At 38.0% G+C, this 19,637-nt stretch overlaps 1 protein-coding gene across 1 annotated transcript in view; it reads right to left on the bottom strand.

Moving 5' to 3' along the window:
• CNTNAP2 (contactin associated protein 2) overlaps positions 1 to 19,637 on the bottom strand; it is a 719,384-nt gene that overhangs the window by 51,424 nt on the left and 648,323 nt on the right. The window contains exons 17-18 of the mRNA XM_042834307.1: positions 14,681 to 14,926; positions 12,781 to 12,914 (exon numbers count right to left, since the gene is read on the bottom strand). Of these exons, the coding sequence (XP_042690241.1) occupies positions 12,781 to 12,914; positions 14,681 to 14,926 (380 nt within the window). The remainder of the gene's footprint in view (positions 1 to 12,780; positions 12,915 to 14,680; positions 14,927 to 19,637) is intronic.

Here is a 19,637-nt window from a genome sequence, read left to right as displayed (position 1 = left end):
TTTCAGAGCTACCTATGCGTATGGTCACCAGTTCTGTGACTTTGGAAACAGGGATGGCGTCAGAGTGTGGTGGAGGAGGAAAAAACAGGGTTCTAGGGCTGTGCTGCCCTCTCTCCTCTCTCTTCTGTTTTTCCAACTTAGTGAGAAATCTGCATGAGCACAAGTCCCAAGCACAGGAATATCCACGTGCATGCCTATGCACACATGTCCTCCACTGAGATTTCTGTGGCAGAGCTTGAAGTGACAGGCTACAGCAGGCATTTCAAAATGGGTTCAGTTATAAATGTTTTAAGGGTTTAACAACTCTATTTGTTAAGTTTTGGGTTGTTTTGGTTATGGGTTAAAATAAATACCCACAAAGAAATACTTTAAAGTTGTTGATACTTATTTCCTGTCCTTGTCATCAGTAGAGGGCAAGTATTTGTGATTAGCAATAGGTGTAGCTCCTGCTCCACTGACAGCTCTAGCTTCTCCTATAGTGAGGGGGAAGCCTGCGTTTCTTTCCACGTCTATGGGATGTAGGATGCACCCTTCTCTCCAAGGACCAGGCATGAAAGAATGCACCAGAACACAGCAATGAGTGAATGGTGAGGTTTCAATCCTCTTGCTTTAGTTGCTTGTCTTTGTTCTCAACTAGCATTATTTTTTTTTGTTAACTTTTATTATTATTATTATTTTTAAGAATTTAAAAGAGGGTTTTTTTTTAGGTCAGTAAGTTAAAGAACAACACTGGATTCTTTTCAAAGTTGTGTTTTACTGCCATCCAGTGGGGTGCTCAATCAGGCAGCTGGAACTGAGCTACCTGCATTCTTAATATGAAATACTTGGCTGTCATTTTAAGGCATAGAGTAAAAAAGGAATTACTGGTGTCAAATGATATTTGAAAAAAGATATTACATTATTTAATGAGAATTACATAGAACCTCTGCATACACAAAGTTTAATGTCATGAATTTATATTAAAATACAGTTATTAAGTGACATGTAAGATTTTTCATTGTAGCAATTTTTCATTAGAAAAATCATTAACTTCCTTTGATCTTAATATAAACACGCAGTGTGGCTTAGAACACCACACAGATGAAAGTACATGGCAATTTCTGAGGAACCTGCAGCTTCAGCTCTCAAGTCACATCACACCAACCACACAGTCTTTATCTGAAATTGCTGGGATTTAAGCAGAAGTTCAATAAAATGCTATTTCTTTTAAATTACTGTTCACTTGAATAATGCTACCAATCTTGACAGTAGTGCTGAGATTAGAGGGCATATCAATCTAAAAGCAAATACACTGTGTACCATGTCTTAGAATTCTCAGAAAAATGATGTGTAATTATATAATAATGTATACAGTATGCATACAAACACATTTTATTCAGTGCAGGTGTATCTACATCTGTGTTGTTATCAAACCATTCTGTTTGTATACACTACTAAGCTAAGGTTTTTCTTTATGCTCGAGTCATTTTATAAGAAAGATTTTCAAAATGGTAAGCAGTAGCAATGCTGTAAGGCTTACCCTTGCAACATCTGAAGTCAACAGATCTTTACTGTTGTGTTTACTAAGAGCAGAATAATGAAGGGGATGTGCTGTCCTCATAAGCATTTTCTTGTGCATTGCTTTGAAAGTGATGTCTCCCATTTTATTATGTTGGCCAGCAATGTCAGAGGTGGATGTTGGTGGTATGGCAGTAGAGGTTGAACCTTCCTGTCAATATTCCTTTAAATTTTGTTGCCATGCAACAGATGAGAGTAGAAGGGCAGTTGGATAAAATTGAGTCTGACATGGGCGTGTGTATGAGGAAAAGGTGTGCAATAAAATTCCTCCATGTGGAAAAAATGGCACCTGCTGACATTCATGGGCTCTTGCTGAGTGTCTGTGGAGATCCAACAGTGAATGTTAGCACAGTGAGTTGGTGGGTGGTGCATTTCAGGAGCAGGGGCAGAAACAGTGAGTCACTTCTTCTGTTGCAGGTTTTTACAGGTGGGACATGCAGTTCATTACTGATGAAAATGCATAGCTAATGGTCGTGGCTGTGTTGAAAAATAATGTTCTGTGCTCTATCAAGTAGTGTTTTTGAGCTCTCTGTGTGTTCTAGTTTCCATGGAAATTAATGAGGCATTACTTTTGAAGCAACCTACATAATATTTATCTTTTGTATTACTGCAGTGATATATCAACTGTATTAAAAACCTTGTCCAGTGTTGGACAATGGCCTTTTGTGCAAAATGCTGTAACACTGCAGAACAGTAAGACGGTTTCTACTCAAAAAAATACTTACAAATTTGCAATAGACTAATCATGAGAGCGCAAGCTAAAAAAATACAGGACGTAGGTGTTTAAACATAGCTCCTCCTGAGCATGACAGTGGCGTAGGACAAAGCAGGAGCAGGGTGCCTTTAATGCTTTGTCCTTTTTAATACAACAAGAAATGAGTAAATTTGGTTGGCAGTTATGGCAATGCCTTAGAATGATCAAAGTCATTCTCACTGCATGCTCCTTCCTTAGCGTGGCAATGGTGTTTCACTGATCTTTTTCTGCCAGACAGGGTCCTTGACAGAGGTTATTGCAGATCAAATCAGAGCGAGAACTCTTATAAGCCAGAGGCTGTAAATAAATAGTAAAGCAGATAAGAAGTGAGGACCATAAACTCAGCATTTTTTACTGGCTTAGACCTTCAGCCACACTGCTCATTTGGAACACAAGGAGATGTATACCTCACTGGCACAGTGCAAGGCAAACTTAAGGTTTGCACTGAGTTTTGAGCTTCTCAGTTTCTGGAGAGGCATAGGTAATACTGTTTTAGATGCCACTCAAGCCACTTCAAATCTGTTTTGACTGTTTAATGCATTGCCTTACCTATTGCAGGTTTTTAAATGTATAAGTCAACTGAAGTCATTATGTAATTTTTTTCCCCAGGGATTTAAATAAGAAATGTGTTTAATAAGGAATACAGGCACAGGAAAAAAATAGATGTACTGAAGAAAATATGTGTATCTGCCTAAATACTCAAGTACCTTCTGTGCAGTAAATTTCTATATTTTTCTGGTCAGTGTTACTCTAGTAACTCAGTGTAATTTGCCTCAATGTAAAAAGCAAACAAAAACAATCAAAAAACTAAACATTAAACATTTGGATAAATATTGAATGGAAATTGAGACGCGTCAGAGGCTGGGGAAAGGGACACTATTTACTTTGACTACTTTCATTTGAAATTCTGATGCTTCTTTCAGATATCTGCAGACCTTTTATTCTTTGTTTTTTTTTTTTTTGTTTGTTTGTTTGTTTTTAGTAGATGAGTTGTATAAAATACTAATGGAATCAACATAATTTCACTTTACTAAAATTAGAGGTCTACCTAAAGATGACTGGTGAGGGGTCTGGAGCACAAGTCTTATGAGGAGCGGCTGAGGGAGCTGGGATTGTTCAATGTGGAGAAGAGGAGGCTCAGGGGAGACCTCATTGCACTCTGCAACCTCCTGAAGGGAGGCTGTGGTGAGGAGGGCTTTGGCCTCTTCTCCCAGCAACGAACAGAACCCGGGGGAATGGCCGCAAGTTGTATCAGAGGAGGTTTAGGTTGGACATAAGGAAGAACTTTTTCTCTCAGAGGGTGGTCAGGCACTGGAATGGCTGCCCAGAGAGGTGGTGGAGTCACCGTCCCTGGCAGTGTTCAAGAGGCGCCTGGATGAGGAGCCATGAGATCTGGTTTAGTTTGTGGTAGCAATGGTAATGAGAAGACGGTTGGACTAGATGATCTTACAGATCATTTCCAACCTTGTGATTCTATGATCCTATGATTCCATGACTTTCACAGGTCATTAATTTGCCTAACATGTGCTGCCATATAATGGAAAGAACCTATTTCATGTTGAATTTTGATGTTTTTAGGTTTAATGTTAGAATGAAATAAATAAAGATTATTTTGTTCTTGTTTCTTTAACATGAATAAAAATTGATGCCAAAACAGCAATTGTACAGGGTAAGGAGAATATACACACGTTCACATTGGAAATACATTATAGAATCAGAGAGTCATTCGAGTTGGAAAGGACCCTTAAAGGTCATCTAGTCCAACAGTCCTGCAATGAACAGAAATACTTACACATAGATCAAGTTCTCAGAATTCCATCCAGCCTGATCTTGAATGTCTCCGAGGATGGGGCATGTACCACATCTCTGAGCAACCTGTTCCAGTGTCTCACCACTCTTATTGTAGAAACTTCTTCCTTATAATGTATCTAAATCTCCCCTATTCTAATTTGAAACCACTTTCCCTTGTCCTATTTTTGTGGCCTTGCTCTGAATGTGCTGCAACAAGTTTATCCTGTGCTGAGGACTCCACCTCTGATCACAGTACCCTGGGTGAGGCCGCACCAGCACAGAGTAGAGAGGCAGGATCACCTCCCTCAACCTGCTGGCCATGCTTCTTTTGATGCAGCCTGGAATACAGTTGGCTTTCTAGGCCAGCTTATCATCCACCAGTACCCTCAAGTCCCCTTTGGCACAGTTGTTCTCTGTCCTTTCATCCCCCAGCTTGTATTGATACTGGGTGTTGCCTCAACCCAGGTGCAAGACCTTGCACTTGCCGTTGTGGAACCTCATAGTTCTCTTGCACCCAGTGCTGGAGCCTATGTAGGTCTCTCTAGATGGCACTCTGTCCCTCAGGTGTGTTGAGTGCACTGTACAGCTTGGTGTCATCTGCTAAGTTGCCGAGGGTACCCCTGTCCCACTAGTGATGTCATTGATGAGTATGTGAAAAAGCACTGACCCCTGAGGAACCCATTTGTCACTGGTCTCTGTCTGGACATTGAGCCATTGTTGACCTATCTCTGAGTACGAACTTGCAACCAGTTCCTTGTTCATTGAGCAGTCCCCTTGTCAAATCCACACCATTAAAAGAGAGAAGGATGTTGTAGGGGACCATGTCGAAGAGCTTACTGAAGTCCAGACAGATGACATCAACGGTTCCTTTGTCTGTTGATGCAGTTATGGCATTATGGGTAGTACACCACAAGGTAGTTCAGGCAGAAATTGTCCTTGGTGAAGCCATGCTAGTTATCCCATATCGCATCCCTGGCTTCCATATGTCTTAGTATCCTTAGTATCTTAGCTTCCAAGAGGATCTGCTCCCTGATCTTTGCTGTCACTGAGGTGAGGCTAAAAGGTTGGTATTTCCCTGGGTCATCTTTTCTATTCTTAAAAAATGGGCATGATATTGTCTTTTTTTCCAGTCACCAGGAACTTCACCTGACTGCCATGACTTCTAAAATGCCACTGAGAGTGTCTTGGTGCGTTAGCCAACTTCCTCAGAACTCTAGGATGCATCTCATCAGGACCCATACACTTAATGTTCAGGTTTCTCAGATGGTCACGAGTCTGATCTATGCTTACAGAGGGAGGGACGTTGCTCCCCCAGTCCCCACCTTCTGAACCATTCACTGGAAGGCTGTGTGAAGAGCAGTCATTAGTGAAGACTGGGGCAAGAAATTGTTGAGTACCTCAGCCTTCTTCTTTTTCTACTATCTTGCTCACGTTGATGTGGACTTTTTTGGGTTGATGTATCTGTGAGAGCCTTTATTTTTCTTCTTTGCACCCCTTGCCAAATCCAGTTCCAGTTGGGCCTTGTCCCTTCACAGCATCCTGATCCACATCCTTAGCAGCATTCCTATAATCTTCCCAGGCTATCTATCCCCACTTTCACTACCTGTGCATTTTCTTCTTGCTCTTCACTTACAAGTACTTACTTACAGTAAGTCTTGATTCAGCCTTGCCAATCTCTTGCCTTCTTTTCTCCTTGCCTTCCCTCTTGGTGGGGCTCTTTATCACTTGACTCAGGAAAATCAGAATTTCTATTCTTTACATTTGGAAGGGTCATTTAGGGTTAAAGGAATTATCTACTTGATCAATATAAGCTCTGATTTATTTTCAAAATCTCTCCTGTCAATAGCTTTTTATATTACATCGTCATATTTTTTCAGCTCTGAGCTAAGAAAATTTTCTTGTGACTTCTGATTGAGTACAAGAGCTTAGTTGCTATGGCTAAACTGACTACTAATGCATTAAACAAGCAGATGTATTTCATAGCTCTGCTCTAGAAAATGGTGTGAGTCTGCCTTTCTGTTGCTCTCCTTTTGAATAATATATTGCAGCACGGCAATACTTTATAGAAATAAATAATGTCTCTGTAGGGATTTTAAATAATTCATGTTAGAAGGAAAGTCTCTGCTATTAATGGAAAAAGTGATTTTTCTTTTTCTGTGTACATTGCTTCTTTTTCTGATTACAGTCAGATATTAGCTATGGTTTACATGTTTCCTGTGGTTTAAGTCCTGGGCACTTAAAACATGTTCATTCTGCTGTTACTTAATTCGTGCACACTCTCTGGCTGGCTTATTTCACATTATGCCCCATCTCACTTAAGCTTGTTAAATGCTAGATAAATCAGTCATTAAATGAATCATTGCATTGCTCTGAAGTATGTTGTAGACATACTTTTGCTTAGAAAATGAAGAAAATTGATAAACAAAGATGTTTTGATAACTACCATTACCACATCCAGTCCTGGGACAAACATTTTCAAAATGAGAAGAATGGGACAATTTTCACAGAAGACTTAAAAATTAATTTTATAGCTCAAAAATATTAGACTTTTCATGATAAGAAAAAATAGTTCAATTTATTTGGCTTCTTACAGACAAGATGAAAAGATGTTTTAACTAGCATCCCTAAGGATATGTGGACCGGAATGGCATCTGACACCAAACAACTCTATCGTCCATCAGGCATAGATATAAAGGTCCCAAAGTTAAATGCTGATGTCTGCTGAATTAAAATATAAATTAGTTGGAAATACTTTACAGGATTTACACTTAACCATTGGAGGATATAGCCAAAGGACATGGTAAATTTTCTGTTATCTGAAGTCTTTAAAGCATTTTTCTAGAAAAGTGCTACACTGCTATCATTACTTTTTGTGTTAGCTACAGAATATCATTTGTTGAAATTTTATGGCTTGTGTTAAAGCAAGATATCAAACAGAGTCACATTCTTAACAAGCTTCAAAACACAAGAAACACGATTGCTAGGTATGATTCTACACTACAGTAGAGATAGTAGGTGAAATCACAACTTCATCTAAGTCTGTGAGAAATTTCTGCTCACTGTAATGAGATCAAAACTTAATCTTTAATTACATGGATATATTCATTGCATTATGCTCAAGACTATATGCAGACTGTGTCCTTCTACTTTACCTGTTTATGCTATTGCTATTATGCTTACCACTTATTTTATACTTCAGGTTAGTTTTGAATTAACTATATTTAATTTATTTTTAAGCACTTCAGTGTGTTTGTTATGTTATCTTTACTTCTGTAGTGCAATGTAGAAGAGGTCAAAATGGAAATAAGAGTACAGACTTGCAAAAATTCTGCTGCTTCTGGGTTTCAAGCTGGGCAAATCTTTCAGTAATCGTTTTTCATGGAATCCAGATATTTCTACTTCCTCTGGTGAAACTGGGAAAATGGAGATCTGTACAAACATATTTTCAAGGCTATTCTGAGTGTCATGAGTAGCTGAGACCAGAATACATTTTTAGGATTATTCTGAATCTTATGAACACTGGAGATTAGGCCAGGATTTCAGTGAAGCCTCTGGATTATGTTCACTTTGCATGGTCAACAACTGGTATTGGAATCATAGAATCACCAAGGTTGGAAAAAACCTCCAAGATCATCTAGCCTAAATGTCCTCCTACCACCTATATTTCCTCACTAAATCATGCTGTATTTTGATCATCTTTTGTTGTTGTGTAAATTCTCTCTACTACAGTTCTCCAGATTGTTCTAGCATGAAAGTGGGAACTGTCAGGTGTTCTTGGATAAGGTCTTCTGAGCATATGTGTGCAGGCTGCTGCCAGTCCTGGAAGTATATGGCTGGGCTTGGGAAAGTTGAACATGTGAAAATTGCTCAGGTCTAATATTTTTCTGGAGCAAAGAGGACATTAGGAGATATGACTCATAACAAGAAATGGCTTTAAAGAATACATGAAGAATTGGAGATCTGTTTAAAAGTGTAAGAGTATTTTAGTATGGAAATAAAGAGGCTCAATCTGATTGTGTTGAGCATCAACTTTATTCCATTAAAAAGTAAAGCACATCATACTTTTTTTTGTTTGTTTTATAACATACTGGTATGGTTTTTGTTCAAGGGAACAATAAGTAGGCTTTGAAACCTACTGAAGTCAATGGAAGTTCTTTTGTAGACAGGGAGCTTTGGATCAGAACTTGTTGTCTGAGACTGGTAAGGAATGCATTGTCTCAAATATATGTGAAACTATCAGCAACACTTCGTGGACTGTTTTACATTCAGAAGCATTTCTTTGGACAGAGCCAAAAGCTGTTTGCTCTTGAATGGGAAGACTCAGGAGTGTTTTCTGGCAGAAGACTTGGTCTGGGAGCAAATATTTTCAGCTTAATACAGGAAAGCAGGGAGATGATACCACTGTATCCTGTGAAGGCAAGGTACAATCTGGTGTCTCCCTACTTCCTCGTCTCTGCTGATTTAAATTTGTAAGGCCTGGAAGATGGAAATAGAAGATCCCTGAAGCTGGAAGCTCTGACTCCAAGGAGCAGTCTTGACCACTCTGGACTGTAAGTAAGAGAATGTGTACATTTGTCATTATCATCAACTGACCGTCACATCTTTGCATGACCTGTCACTACCAAAGTACCCTCTGACAGTAAGGCATCACTGGATTGAGGAGAGGTGAAACACTTCACTGTGTTGTGTTTGCATATCTGTCTGTCTGTCTGTTTCTCCCCGTTTTCTATCTTTTTTCTTATCCTCTTTTATTTATTCACTCTTTGTAGTATCCACTGCTTAGGTATTATCTTAGAACTTTTAGCATATATATAACTCTTGTGCTAAAATACTCTTATCTGCAATACTTACTAATAGTTAATAGCAAATTAGCCAGTTCTACCTCCAAGTAGAGTACTAGTTGTTGTTAGAAAGCTCTCAATAAATTGATTTATGTTATTCCTCTGAGTCTTGGATGATTCCATTGCGGAAACGACCCGTGATGACTAGGGGAGGCACAGCTCAGGAGATCTCTGTAGAACCATGAAGCCTTCTAATGAAGACAAACCAAATAAAGCTTGCCTTCCAAAAACTAAAGCTCAGCTCTTGAAATGTCGTTTACTGGGATAATGCATTCTACATCTGTCAGTCTGGGCGTTTTCTTGTTCATAGGTAAATTAATGAGGTTTTGTGGTTATAAGTATTTGGTATTATAGTTGAGGTGACAGGAATTGCTAGCCAATCTCAGTTTTGTACCCTTCATTTCAACAACAGAGAATATGCAGATATTTGTCTTGGAATTTATGTCATTTTTCTTTCCTGACACCTAAATCAACCACATATATTTAATCTTATCCTTGAGTAACCTCTGGCATCACAAACAAGAGCTTGTTATTTAATGTATAACTAAATATTGATTTGTCTGCAGTCACTGAATTAGAAAATTGAAATGGAAAACCCATTTGAGAAGTGCTTGCTGCCGCCTTTCATCTTGACTGTTTTGGCACATTAGGAATAGGGATATAAGTCTAATGAAAATAATTCACAATAGAAATATTTGTTCTTGTGCTTATGTTATGGATATACGATATTGTGAATGCATTTATTTTGAAGCACAACTTGATATAGGTTGGCTTAGCAATAAGGACCAATGTATTTAAGGAGCAACACATTAATTTAGTAAAAGGAATCAATGTATGCGAGTTCTAAAACTTTCCAGTTTAGCTTTACTTGTTATGTGAACAGACTTGTTTTTCTCAATTATCCTGCTTCACAGAAGCACTGAACTTGCAATAAGACTTTTATCCTTACATCCACCAGGTGCAAGGGCTTTTTTCTTGAGTTCCATATAAATTGTTTTGAGTTATAGTGCACCAAGAAAGAAAGTCGCATAACAAGCAATGGAAAGTGGACAAACTGTGAAGAAACAGCTAAAGATTGGCCAAAAGTCACTGTGATGAAGCTGAAGGAGAAATAAAAAGGAGGAAGTGGGTGGTTGTATAACCACCTGAGATGAACCTCACATGTTCAGAAGGACATTAGCAAATATTCATGAGTTCTTTGACAAAAAATGAATATGTATACCAATGTATTGCATATGTATGTCTTAACTGTTTAAATGTAGAACCTGAACTGTAAGAGCGCACGCACGCTTGATTTATTGAGTTGCTTGGTGTGCATAGTGAGAAATAAAGGAATGCCACATTCTAACATCAGATTGGAGTTAGAGAATTTTCTTCCTAGATGTCAGATGACAAACTCAAAGTCCGACTGACCAGAGAGTAACTCTGACTTTAAATAACAATCATAATAATACTATCTCCTGGCTTCCAGTGCTGGATGAAGCCTTGTATTGTTTAATAACAAGTTTTTTACAATGAGAATTGTGAAAAAACGCTGGTTCACACAGTTCATATCGTAGCAATTTATTGCCTCACTGCAGATTTTTTAAATCTCTCTGTCACTACGAGGTTATTACAGCAAGTTAGAAAGACATATTTTAAGCATGAACTTGCTATTGCGACTTCAAAAATACTGAGTGCTCTTGGTTTGATGATTTGACGAGAAATAAATCATTCTTGTGACATTTTTATACAACGTGGAAGTGTGAGTAACAGCACCAGGCAAGCAAGCTGTCTTCTTTTAATGTAAGAAAAGCAGCTGCTCTTCAGTTTGGAGAAGAATTTAGCAGGAAATAGAAGTCTACTTAAATGTTCATTGCTTAGATCTGTGAGAGAAAAGCCACACTTCATAATTGTCCTCTGGATGCTGAGAAAAATTATACTGCTACCATATATATTTTGTATTTGATAGTGGTACTCATTTTCAAGTGAACAGTCTACTTAACAGATCCATCTTTGTTTCTATCTCATTTATGTAATCAGATAAGTAACAAAATTAACATCTTATGGAAAACAAACAGAATTGGATAGAAAGATTTTCCAGGATACAACAAGAGTGTGATTTCTGGATTATTTTTATATGGGTTCCCTACTTTCCCTATTCTTGTATGTGCATCAAATTGAGCCTAGTTTAATAAGATTCAAATGGATCTTCTTCCCAATCATATAGAACAGCTGTGTGCTAAGCAGACTGATTGAGAGATATTTAGCAGAGAATGTGAGAAACTAAATAAAACATTTCTTGCTCTTGAAAGCCCTAGGTGCTTTCCTGCCTCATAATGAACTGAGAAGAAAAATCATTAGAATTTAAATGTAGGTGGGATGATGCAAGACCAGTATACTTAACGGAATATGTATTTTCCGACTGATTTCATCTGATTTCTTCAGCAAATCATAAAATCATTGATTTTATGATCATCAGTTTCAAAGCTGAAAAAGACCTCTACGATCATCTGGTCCAACCATCAGCCATCAATAATTTGTTTAGTCTTGCAACCATCTGAATCAGCCACATATGATTCCATAGTATACATGCCATATATCTCCCAAATTTAAGCCTTTAATAACAGAAACCTTATTGCTCTTCCATTTAGCAGTGAGAGAGAGAAGAATAACTTCGAAATGCTTCCGCATGCAAGAAAGATGCATACACAAAAGTACAGCCCCTGGCCTCCTAAAATCTGAGAAGCTGTTATAAATATCACCAATATATTTTTCATTATATATGTCATTTTGTTAGTGTAAATTTTAGTTGACAGCTTCAGTCAAATGACATTGTAATCCACTGAAAAAGTTTCATTTCAGTGGCTGGAAAAAATAACTTTCAGGGATCTGTTTTAATCTGTAGGTAGATTATACTGTGACAGCTACACTTTTGGCTTGGTTCCCAAGGAGACTTCCCCTATTTGTATTTCATTTGTTATTGTTTTTTTATTTCATTCTTATGAGCTATCAAATCCATATTAATCCATCCAATCTATCTGATTCTCCTGCCAATAAAACTGTTCTCATACCCTGCTGCAGTCTCCGTATTTGTAAATGGGACATCCAGGGAATGAAAACAGAGTTCTGTAATGACTACATAGAAAATGCTGTCTAGAAATATTGATTTCCTCTTGCAGAGCTCTCCTCAGTTATTTAAATACTGTGATATTATCTCTAAGATTTGTGAACTAAGACATAAAGAGAAAAAGTTCTTGTCGGTGTGATAGTGAAAACTAAGTAGGCCAGAAGAACATGTGCCATCAATAATCCTCTCCCATCTCAGACTCCTGCCACATAAACTGAATAATCTGCTCATCTTTCCTTGTGTGAATAGCTCTTCTGTTTCACTGAACAGCAGGGTGAACTTAAATTTTAAGACATTCTTATTTGTAGACGCAGGTCTTAAGGCATGATATTTATTTGTATGTCAGCATCTACTGCCATTAAAGATGCTGTAGGTTATCCCTCGTGGTTTTCAGCTACTGTTCCAGAATAGTGCAGGTTTATCCTAAGTCTCAGGCTATTTCCCACTCAGATGTTTCTGATGTCCTTGAGCATCTACAATGACATATGTATTATCCCAGCTGTCATCACACTAGAGCAAGGATTTGAACAATTATGACTCAAAGCAATAGAGAGAATAGCTTTCGTTAAGTCCTAGGACTGAGATCCCCAAGCAGAATACCATCTACTGCATTATTATTTCCCAAATTGCACCGATATCATCAAGGGAAAGGATGTCCTCAGATTACAAAATGTTACAAGCCACAAGCAATACTGGATGGAGCCGAAACGTGTTTATTGTCTGCTTACCTGCAGAACGATGTCCCGTTCATCCCGCGTGATGTTAACAGTGTGGGGCTGTCCGTTCGCCATGTTTCTGTGGTCAACGTCAATGTTATATGGCTCCTTGGTACCTCCTAGGCTGTACCGAATTTGCAGATTCCCTAATGAGAGGAACGTGAAAAGTACCCTCAAGTATGCTGATATTTATTCACCAGCTATTTTCCCCTCTTTATTTCCTCATACAACTATTGCCACTTAACATTTAAACTGTTCTCATAGCTGGTATCTGCTGCAGGAGGATTTTAAGAAAGGCTAGTATTTCAGATTGTTCAGCTATTGGACTGAAAACAGCTTTCATTTCACAACCCAGAAGCATGACAATGATCAGCACCTCAAAACCAATGTTTGTACATTGTCTGGATTGCAAACTGAACAAATCACAGCTATGCCTTGAACTATGCAGGTAACTATTTCAAATTTGAGCACATCAAGTAGCACGTTGTTGTTGAGATTATTATCCCTGCCGTAGCAAAATTACTTGAAGTTATATAAAGTATGAGTTTCTTTAAGGAATGAAATTATGTGCCTTGAATAAAGTGAAATTGCAACAAATTTACACCGGCATCCAATCAACACAGGCGATTTCCTTGCTCTCATGTTTTGCTGTGGGTGACACATGACCATCTGAATTTTATGGAAATTTAATGGTATGTGGTAGAATGAAAACTTCAGGTTATATTGTTAGAAAAGAGTAATCAAAAGTACTAAACCGATATGCTGCTAGTTTTTTTATTTTCTAAAGAAGTGTCTACTCTTCATAGCAGATTTTAACATGCCATTACAAGGAAGGATTTTTGAAAATGGAAATGTAGACCTCATTATTGATAGAAACCTGAAATGTTCCGGGATCGGAAAGTAGCTCAAGAACTTTAAAACTACATAATTTTCAGGGGTAAGAAATGCACCATTTGGAATTGAGATATATTATCTTTTATATTCCACCAGAAAATGGTCTATCTCCAATATCCATAACTATCAAACTTTTTATAGCGTATTTTATGCCACATTCACATTTAGTCACCTCATGCACAGTTGGATTTTCAGAAAAATAGTGCATTACACTGATACAAGCTGTAATAATATTATTAAGCTTGCTAGTGTTTGTTGATGGATACCCCTGCCCTGCAGTTCATTTAGGTAGCAGAAAAAGCTGTCTCTGAAGCAAGGAGATAAGGAAGCTCTGCTGAATCTTTTTACTGAGGAAATAGGAGATCCTCCTTGGGATTGGTCACTGAATATGTAACATACTTCTGGGAAATTTGCATATGTAATATAATTCTGAGTAACTTCTGCATACGTAATATAACTCTTGGAAAACTTCTGCATATGTAACACAAGTTACGTATATATGCTGAAGACCTTTTGTACAAGGTGTGCAAGATAGAAGGATTACCCCCACGAATCCAACGCTGCTATTAAATGTCTAACACTCCAACTTGAGTCTTATAGTTTCCTGATTCACTGTTGTATGGTAACAACGCTTACCATTCACTACAGGGGATGTTGCCATTGATTACGAACCATTTATTTCAGTGCCTACATGTGGTTGCCTAATTATCACCTTCATAATGCTATTTTAAGGCATGGATCTAGCTGTTATAACAATTTATTTTAAGAAATGATTTATTGTTTTTGTCTGTTTGTTTTGAGAACTGTTGTAAGCTTCGGCTAGTGAAACCCCTCAAAATTGAAGAGTTACATCAGACTAAATCTAGTAAAGCAGAATCAGTATTCAGGTCTTGTATATTTTACTTTCAAATGACAAGGGTGAAAATAATTTCTCATTAGTTCAGAGTTCAGCTGAATGTCAAACTGATGTTATTATCAATTGTTCCTTCAGGGGAAAGAGTCCAAAGCAGATGCTTACCGGATGGCTTGACAAGCACTGCCATGAAGTCCTGGGTATAGGAACTGATATACAAAAGGACACAAGGGGACTTGGTGGTACTGAAGCTGAAGCTGAGTTCTTCTTTATTCAAGTTATTGCTGGTCGCTATAATCTCAGGATCTGTAGAACTCAACAGTGTTCGGCTAACTAAATCCTTCATGCTAGTCCCTGGGGAATGGAAGTTGTAACGAAGCCACATTCCTTCTTCAAAAAATGCTCCCACATCTTGAAAATTAGAATAAAAGAAAGAAAGAAAGAAACAACAAAAAAGAAGAACAAAGGGAAAGTCAAACTGAATCTGCTGACACTTGTATGAAAAATACTACTGTTGACCTGAGCAGTACTAATATGCACACATTACTACTGCTGCATTACTTACAAGCTTTCCCAGTATTTAAGTTAAAAGCCACACTGTTTTCCAATGATAATGAAAAGGATAATGGAGATCACACTTTGCTATGAATCCTGGATGCCTGGATTCATACAGTTAAGGAAAGATTTCCTTCAGGTCACAAAGAATATGTATGTCTATGTTCCATACCAATGCCGCAGATCAGAAGAACCGCACTTTAATCACATAGAGGTCTTGCAGTAGATAACATTCCACAGAAGGAGATACAAGGACAAGAGATTTAGGAGGCACCATTAGCAAACACTGTCAATGAAAAGGAAATGCAGAAGTTCTGACCAGCAAATTCCAGTGGATCTGGAATAACTTCGCAAAGGAATGAAGATGATTTCCCAACATGAAATATTTGAAATATCACTGGACAAAACAGTATAATACAACCTTCTTCAACCACAGTCCTCCATGAGAGTTGCCAAATCAGGATGCCTTATGGGAAAAAAATTAACTGGGGGACTTGACTTATGGTGGGAAACAAGGCATAAGTCACCTGACCTATAGCTCCCAGGAGGTGCTGCTCCACAAAGTTTTCAAAGCTACCTGAGACAAAATCTCATTTTAAAATACTCTGGAGAGAAAATAAAATTACCTTTACCAGAGTTAATACTTTAACTAGAAAAAACATTGCTATTATTTTGCATTATGATGAATTCTGCCTATCTCTTAACATTGAAAACATAATTCAAGGTTGTCATTCTCATAGTGGAGGCTGATTTTGACAGGCCCCTATGGGAATCACTGCACAGTTTCCTATAATTTGTAGAGTATAGTCTTCTTGACCTATTGGGAATCACTAGACTAGCTTCCTACAGCAATCATTCATTCTCTGATATTGTAATACTGGATATGCTTTGCTATCTGGAACAATATCGTTAATGGAAAATACAAACTCTTTGTGATCTTTCTTAAGAAGACACCTTTGTGAACATTCAGAAGGGAGTAAAGAAAGGTGGATAAATACTGTAAATATAGCAAATCAATACTGTAATTGAAGAATAGTTGGAAGCAATGCTCAAAAATGTCACCACTCGTTAAAAAAAAATCCTTCATCACTTAATGTCTTCTGATATATCAAAAATTGCCACAGATTGGTGCCTATTATTCATATAACTTCTAGAAAATCAATACACTATCTTTACTTAAAAGGAAATATTCTTTTATCCTCTTTTAGTACTTGGAATCATCATATCCTTCACACAATTCAAAGCAAAAGCGTTATCTCGAAACATATGAAGCAAGATGTTGATTTTACAAGCTATGTTGTGATATAGACTAACTCAGGAATAAGTCTGCTGTCTTTATTCTGAGTATCTGAGCACAGTACAGATAAGAAGATAGGTGAAACTGTTGTAGATTTTGTTGATGATCCTTTCCAGAACTTTGCTGAATCTGGTTCTGGAAAAGCTCTATGCTTACCTGTTCCCACATGAAAGTTCTCCAAACCTCAGAATATCATAGTCTATCTCACTGTGTGGCTACATAGAATATGGAGTCAAGTTGTGTTCCCAAGGCACTATAAGTAACCTGATCATTCTGATAGATTTAAAACTGTCATTTGATGGCAGAAATCTCAAATAACCTTGAAACAGTCATAAGGCATGCCATTCAGTTTAACAGCTATATTTTACTCTAGGGGTCAGCTTAAGTACTCCTGGATTACATGAGTGCTGACACGGGGCTGAACTGGAGGCTGTGCAACACGTATTTCACAGCTGTAACTGTTGTCAATGAAATTTAACTGTTCATTACTGCAAAGAAAGCTGTAAGCCATGGGTGTCCAAACTTTTGGCTTGTCTGGGCCCCATTTTGTGAATAGAAACTTTATTGGGCTACATATATGTAGGTGATTCCAAAAGTAATCCTCCTAATTAAAAGTTAAATTAAAATTTATAATTTAATAATAATAATAATAATTAATTAATTAAAATCAAAATTAATTTATAAATTAAAAATTAAATTAAAATTATTTCCATGGAAACAACTGATACAAAGAGCACTATTTGATAGAGCAAATTCTTAGCTACAAAACAATATTTTTTCAACGTACGTCACCACCGTTAGCTGTGTATTTTCACCAGAAAAGATCAAGAGTCTGCATGCTGCACTCATAACAATGTGACCAACTGTCACCACTGCTGAAACACACCACCCACCACCCTACTGTACTCACATTCACTATTTAATCTCAATACAATTAAGAAAATGTTGATAAATGTCAATGGGTGCAATTTTTTCCACCCGGAGGAATTCTCACACCTTTGCTTCATACACACCTCCATGGCAGACATAATTTTGTCAGACTGCCCCTCTGCTGCCATCTGCCACACAGCAACAAAATGTAATGGAATATTGGTGGGAAGGCTTAACTTCTACTGCCATAACACCGATATCCACAGGAGGCATTAGTTTTGGAGCATCCCTCACAAAATAAACAATATCATTACTGTATTAATAACATAACATTTTAAATATATTTTTTAAAACATTGAAAAATAAAAGAGAAAGAGGAACAAGAACATAAAACTAGTGGGATATTTGACCTTGTTTTTGTGAAACTAACACTCCAATCTGGTTTGATGGCAGTGGTTGCAATTATTGTGAGGTCTCAAGGTGTTTGTCAGAGATTTTTGATGAAATTTTACTCTTCCTGTACTTCATTCTTGACAATAATTGCTCAAAATGTGCATACTGCCAAAAAGTGATGACATGATGTCATGGTTTTATGATTTTTTTCCCCCCTTGTCATGGACACAGATAGATCTAGGGATAACTCCATGACAGTTATTGGTGGAGAATACAGGCAATCTGAACCAAATCTCAACCTTTTAATATTAGCAGGAAAAAAAAAAAAAAACACAACAAAAACGGTTTCTTAAAGTCAGAGATTTGCAGAGTGCTGTAGCTAGCTTTGACCTTCGTAGGTTAGATTTTAGTCTGGGCAGTCTGCCATACTCTGGACACTCTTCCCAGTTTTTTCTTTTCTTTTTTTTTTTTCTCCTCTAGCAACTGCCAGCCATGGATCTGTTCTTTATTTTAGGAGTGCTGTATAAAGGGTTAAAGGCCATTATGTTTTTTGGGACGTATGGTTTCTTATTAAGTTCTCCATGTTCTGTTTTGGAGCTGTATATGTAAATATCCAAGTAAGGGCACTGATGAAGACTCATGCCTGGTACCCATATACAATGTTGTATAATTTGAACATTGACAGTTACATCCCGAGGGAGCAAATAATTTTACAAACAATTCCATGTTTATACCAGTATCCAAGTTCTCCTCTCTGTTCCATATGCAGTTTTGGAATTCTGGCTTAATGTTATCAATTCACCTGAATGTATTCCTCTTCATTTACATTATCTGGAAGAAGCCTTCCCCACAACCACAGAATGGTTGCAGGGAATATGGAAAAGTTTAGGAATAATATTAGAAGCTTGGGGACCCCCAGTATCGTGGGATTTCACTCTTGAACACCTGTGGTTACCAGAGAATTTAATTTACCCTGATGGATTGTGTCGTATTGTGGAGAAGAATCACAGATAGAAAGCTGCTGTGTGGAGCCCCACACGACAAGTTGCAGAGGCCACTGAAGGAAAAGGAGAATCAAGCCAATTTGCAGAGGTAAAGGCTGTCCAGCTGGCCTTAGGTGTTGCTGAACGGGAGAAGTGGCCAATGCTCTATCTTTACACTGACTCATGGATGGTGGCAAATGCCTTATGGGGTGGTTACAGCAGAGAAAACAAAACAACTAGCAACAGAGGGGTGAAATTATTTGGGCTGCTGAACTGTGGAAAGACACTGCTGCCTGAATAAAGAATATGGATGTAAAGGTGTGCCAGGTGGATGCTCATGAGCCCAAGAATCGGGCTAATGAGGAGCAACAAAATAACCAACAGATAGGTCAAGCTGCCAGAACTGAAGTGGCTCAAATAGGCTCGGTCTGGCAAAACAAGGGTGAGTTATTTTTAGTTCAGTGGGCAGGTGAGACCTCTGGACATCAAGGAAGAGATGCAACATATAAGTGGGCTAGAGACCAAGGGGTGGACTGAACTATGGATGCTATTGCACAGGTTATTCATGACTGTGACACATGCGCCACAATCAAACAAGCCAGGAGGATGAAACCTCCTGGGGGAAAGATTGATAGCAAAAGTATAAATATGGGGAGGCGTGGCAGGTTGACTATGTCACCTTGATCATGACACTTGTCACAATCTCACGATGGTAAGCGTTATGTGCTCATCATGGTGGAGGCAACCAATGGGTGGCTTGAAACATATCTTGCACTCCATGCTACTGCCCAAAACACCATATTAGGTCTCGAGAAGCAAGTCCTATGGAAACGTGGCACTCCAGAAAGAACTGAGTCAGATAATGGGTCTCATTTCAAAAATTCCCTTGTAAATTCTTGGGGCAAAGATCATGGCACTGAGTGGATTTATCGTATCCTTTATCGTGTGCCAGCTTCTGGTAAACTTGAACAATACAATGGGCTGTTAAATACTATGCTGAAGCATGATATACTGATGTGGAATA

Source organism: Centrocercus urophasianus, unplaced genomic scaffold (genome assembly GCF_019232065.1).
Source record: "Centrocercus urophasianus isolate 14NV4802_14NV808 unplaced genomic scaffold, USGS_Curo_1.0 seq_45, whole genome shotgun sequence".
NCBI classification, from domain to species: Eukaryota; Metazoa; Chordata; class Aves; order Galliformes; family Phasianidae; genus Centrocercus; species Centrocercus urophasianus.
The sequence above is the reverse complement of the archived record's forward strand: the minus strand, read 5'-3'. Positions and strand labels throughout refer to the sequence as shown.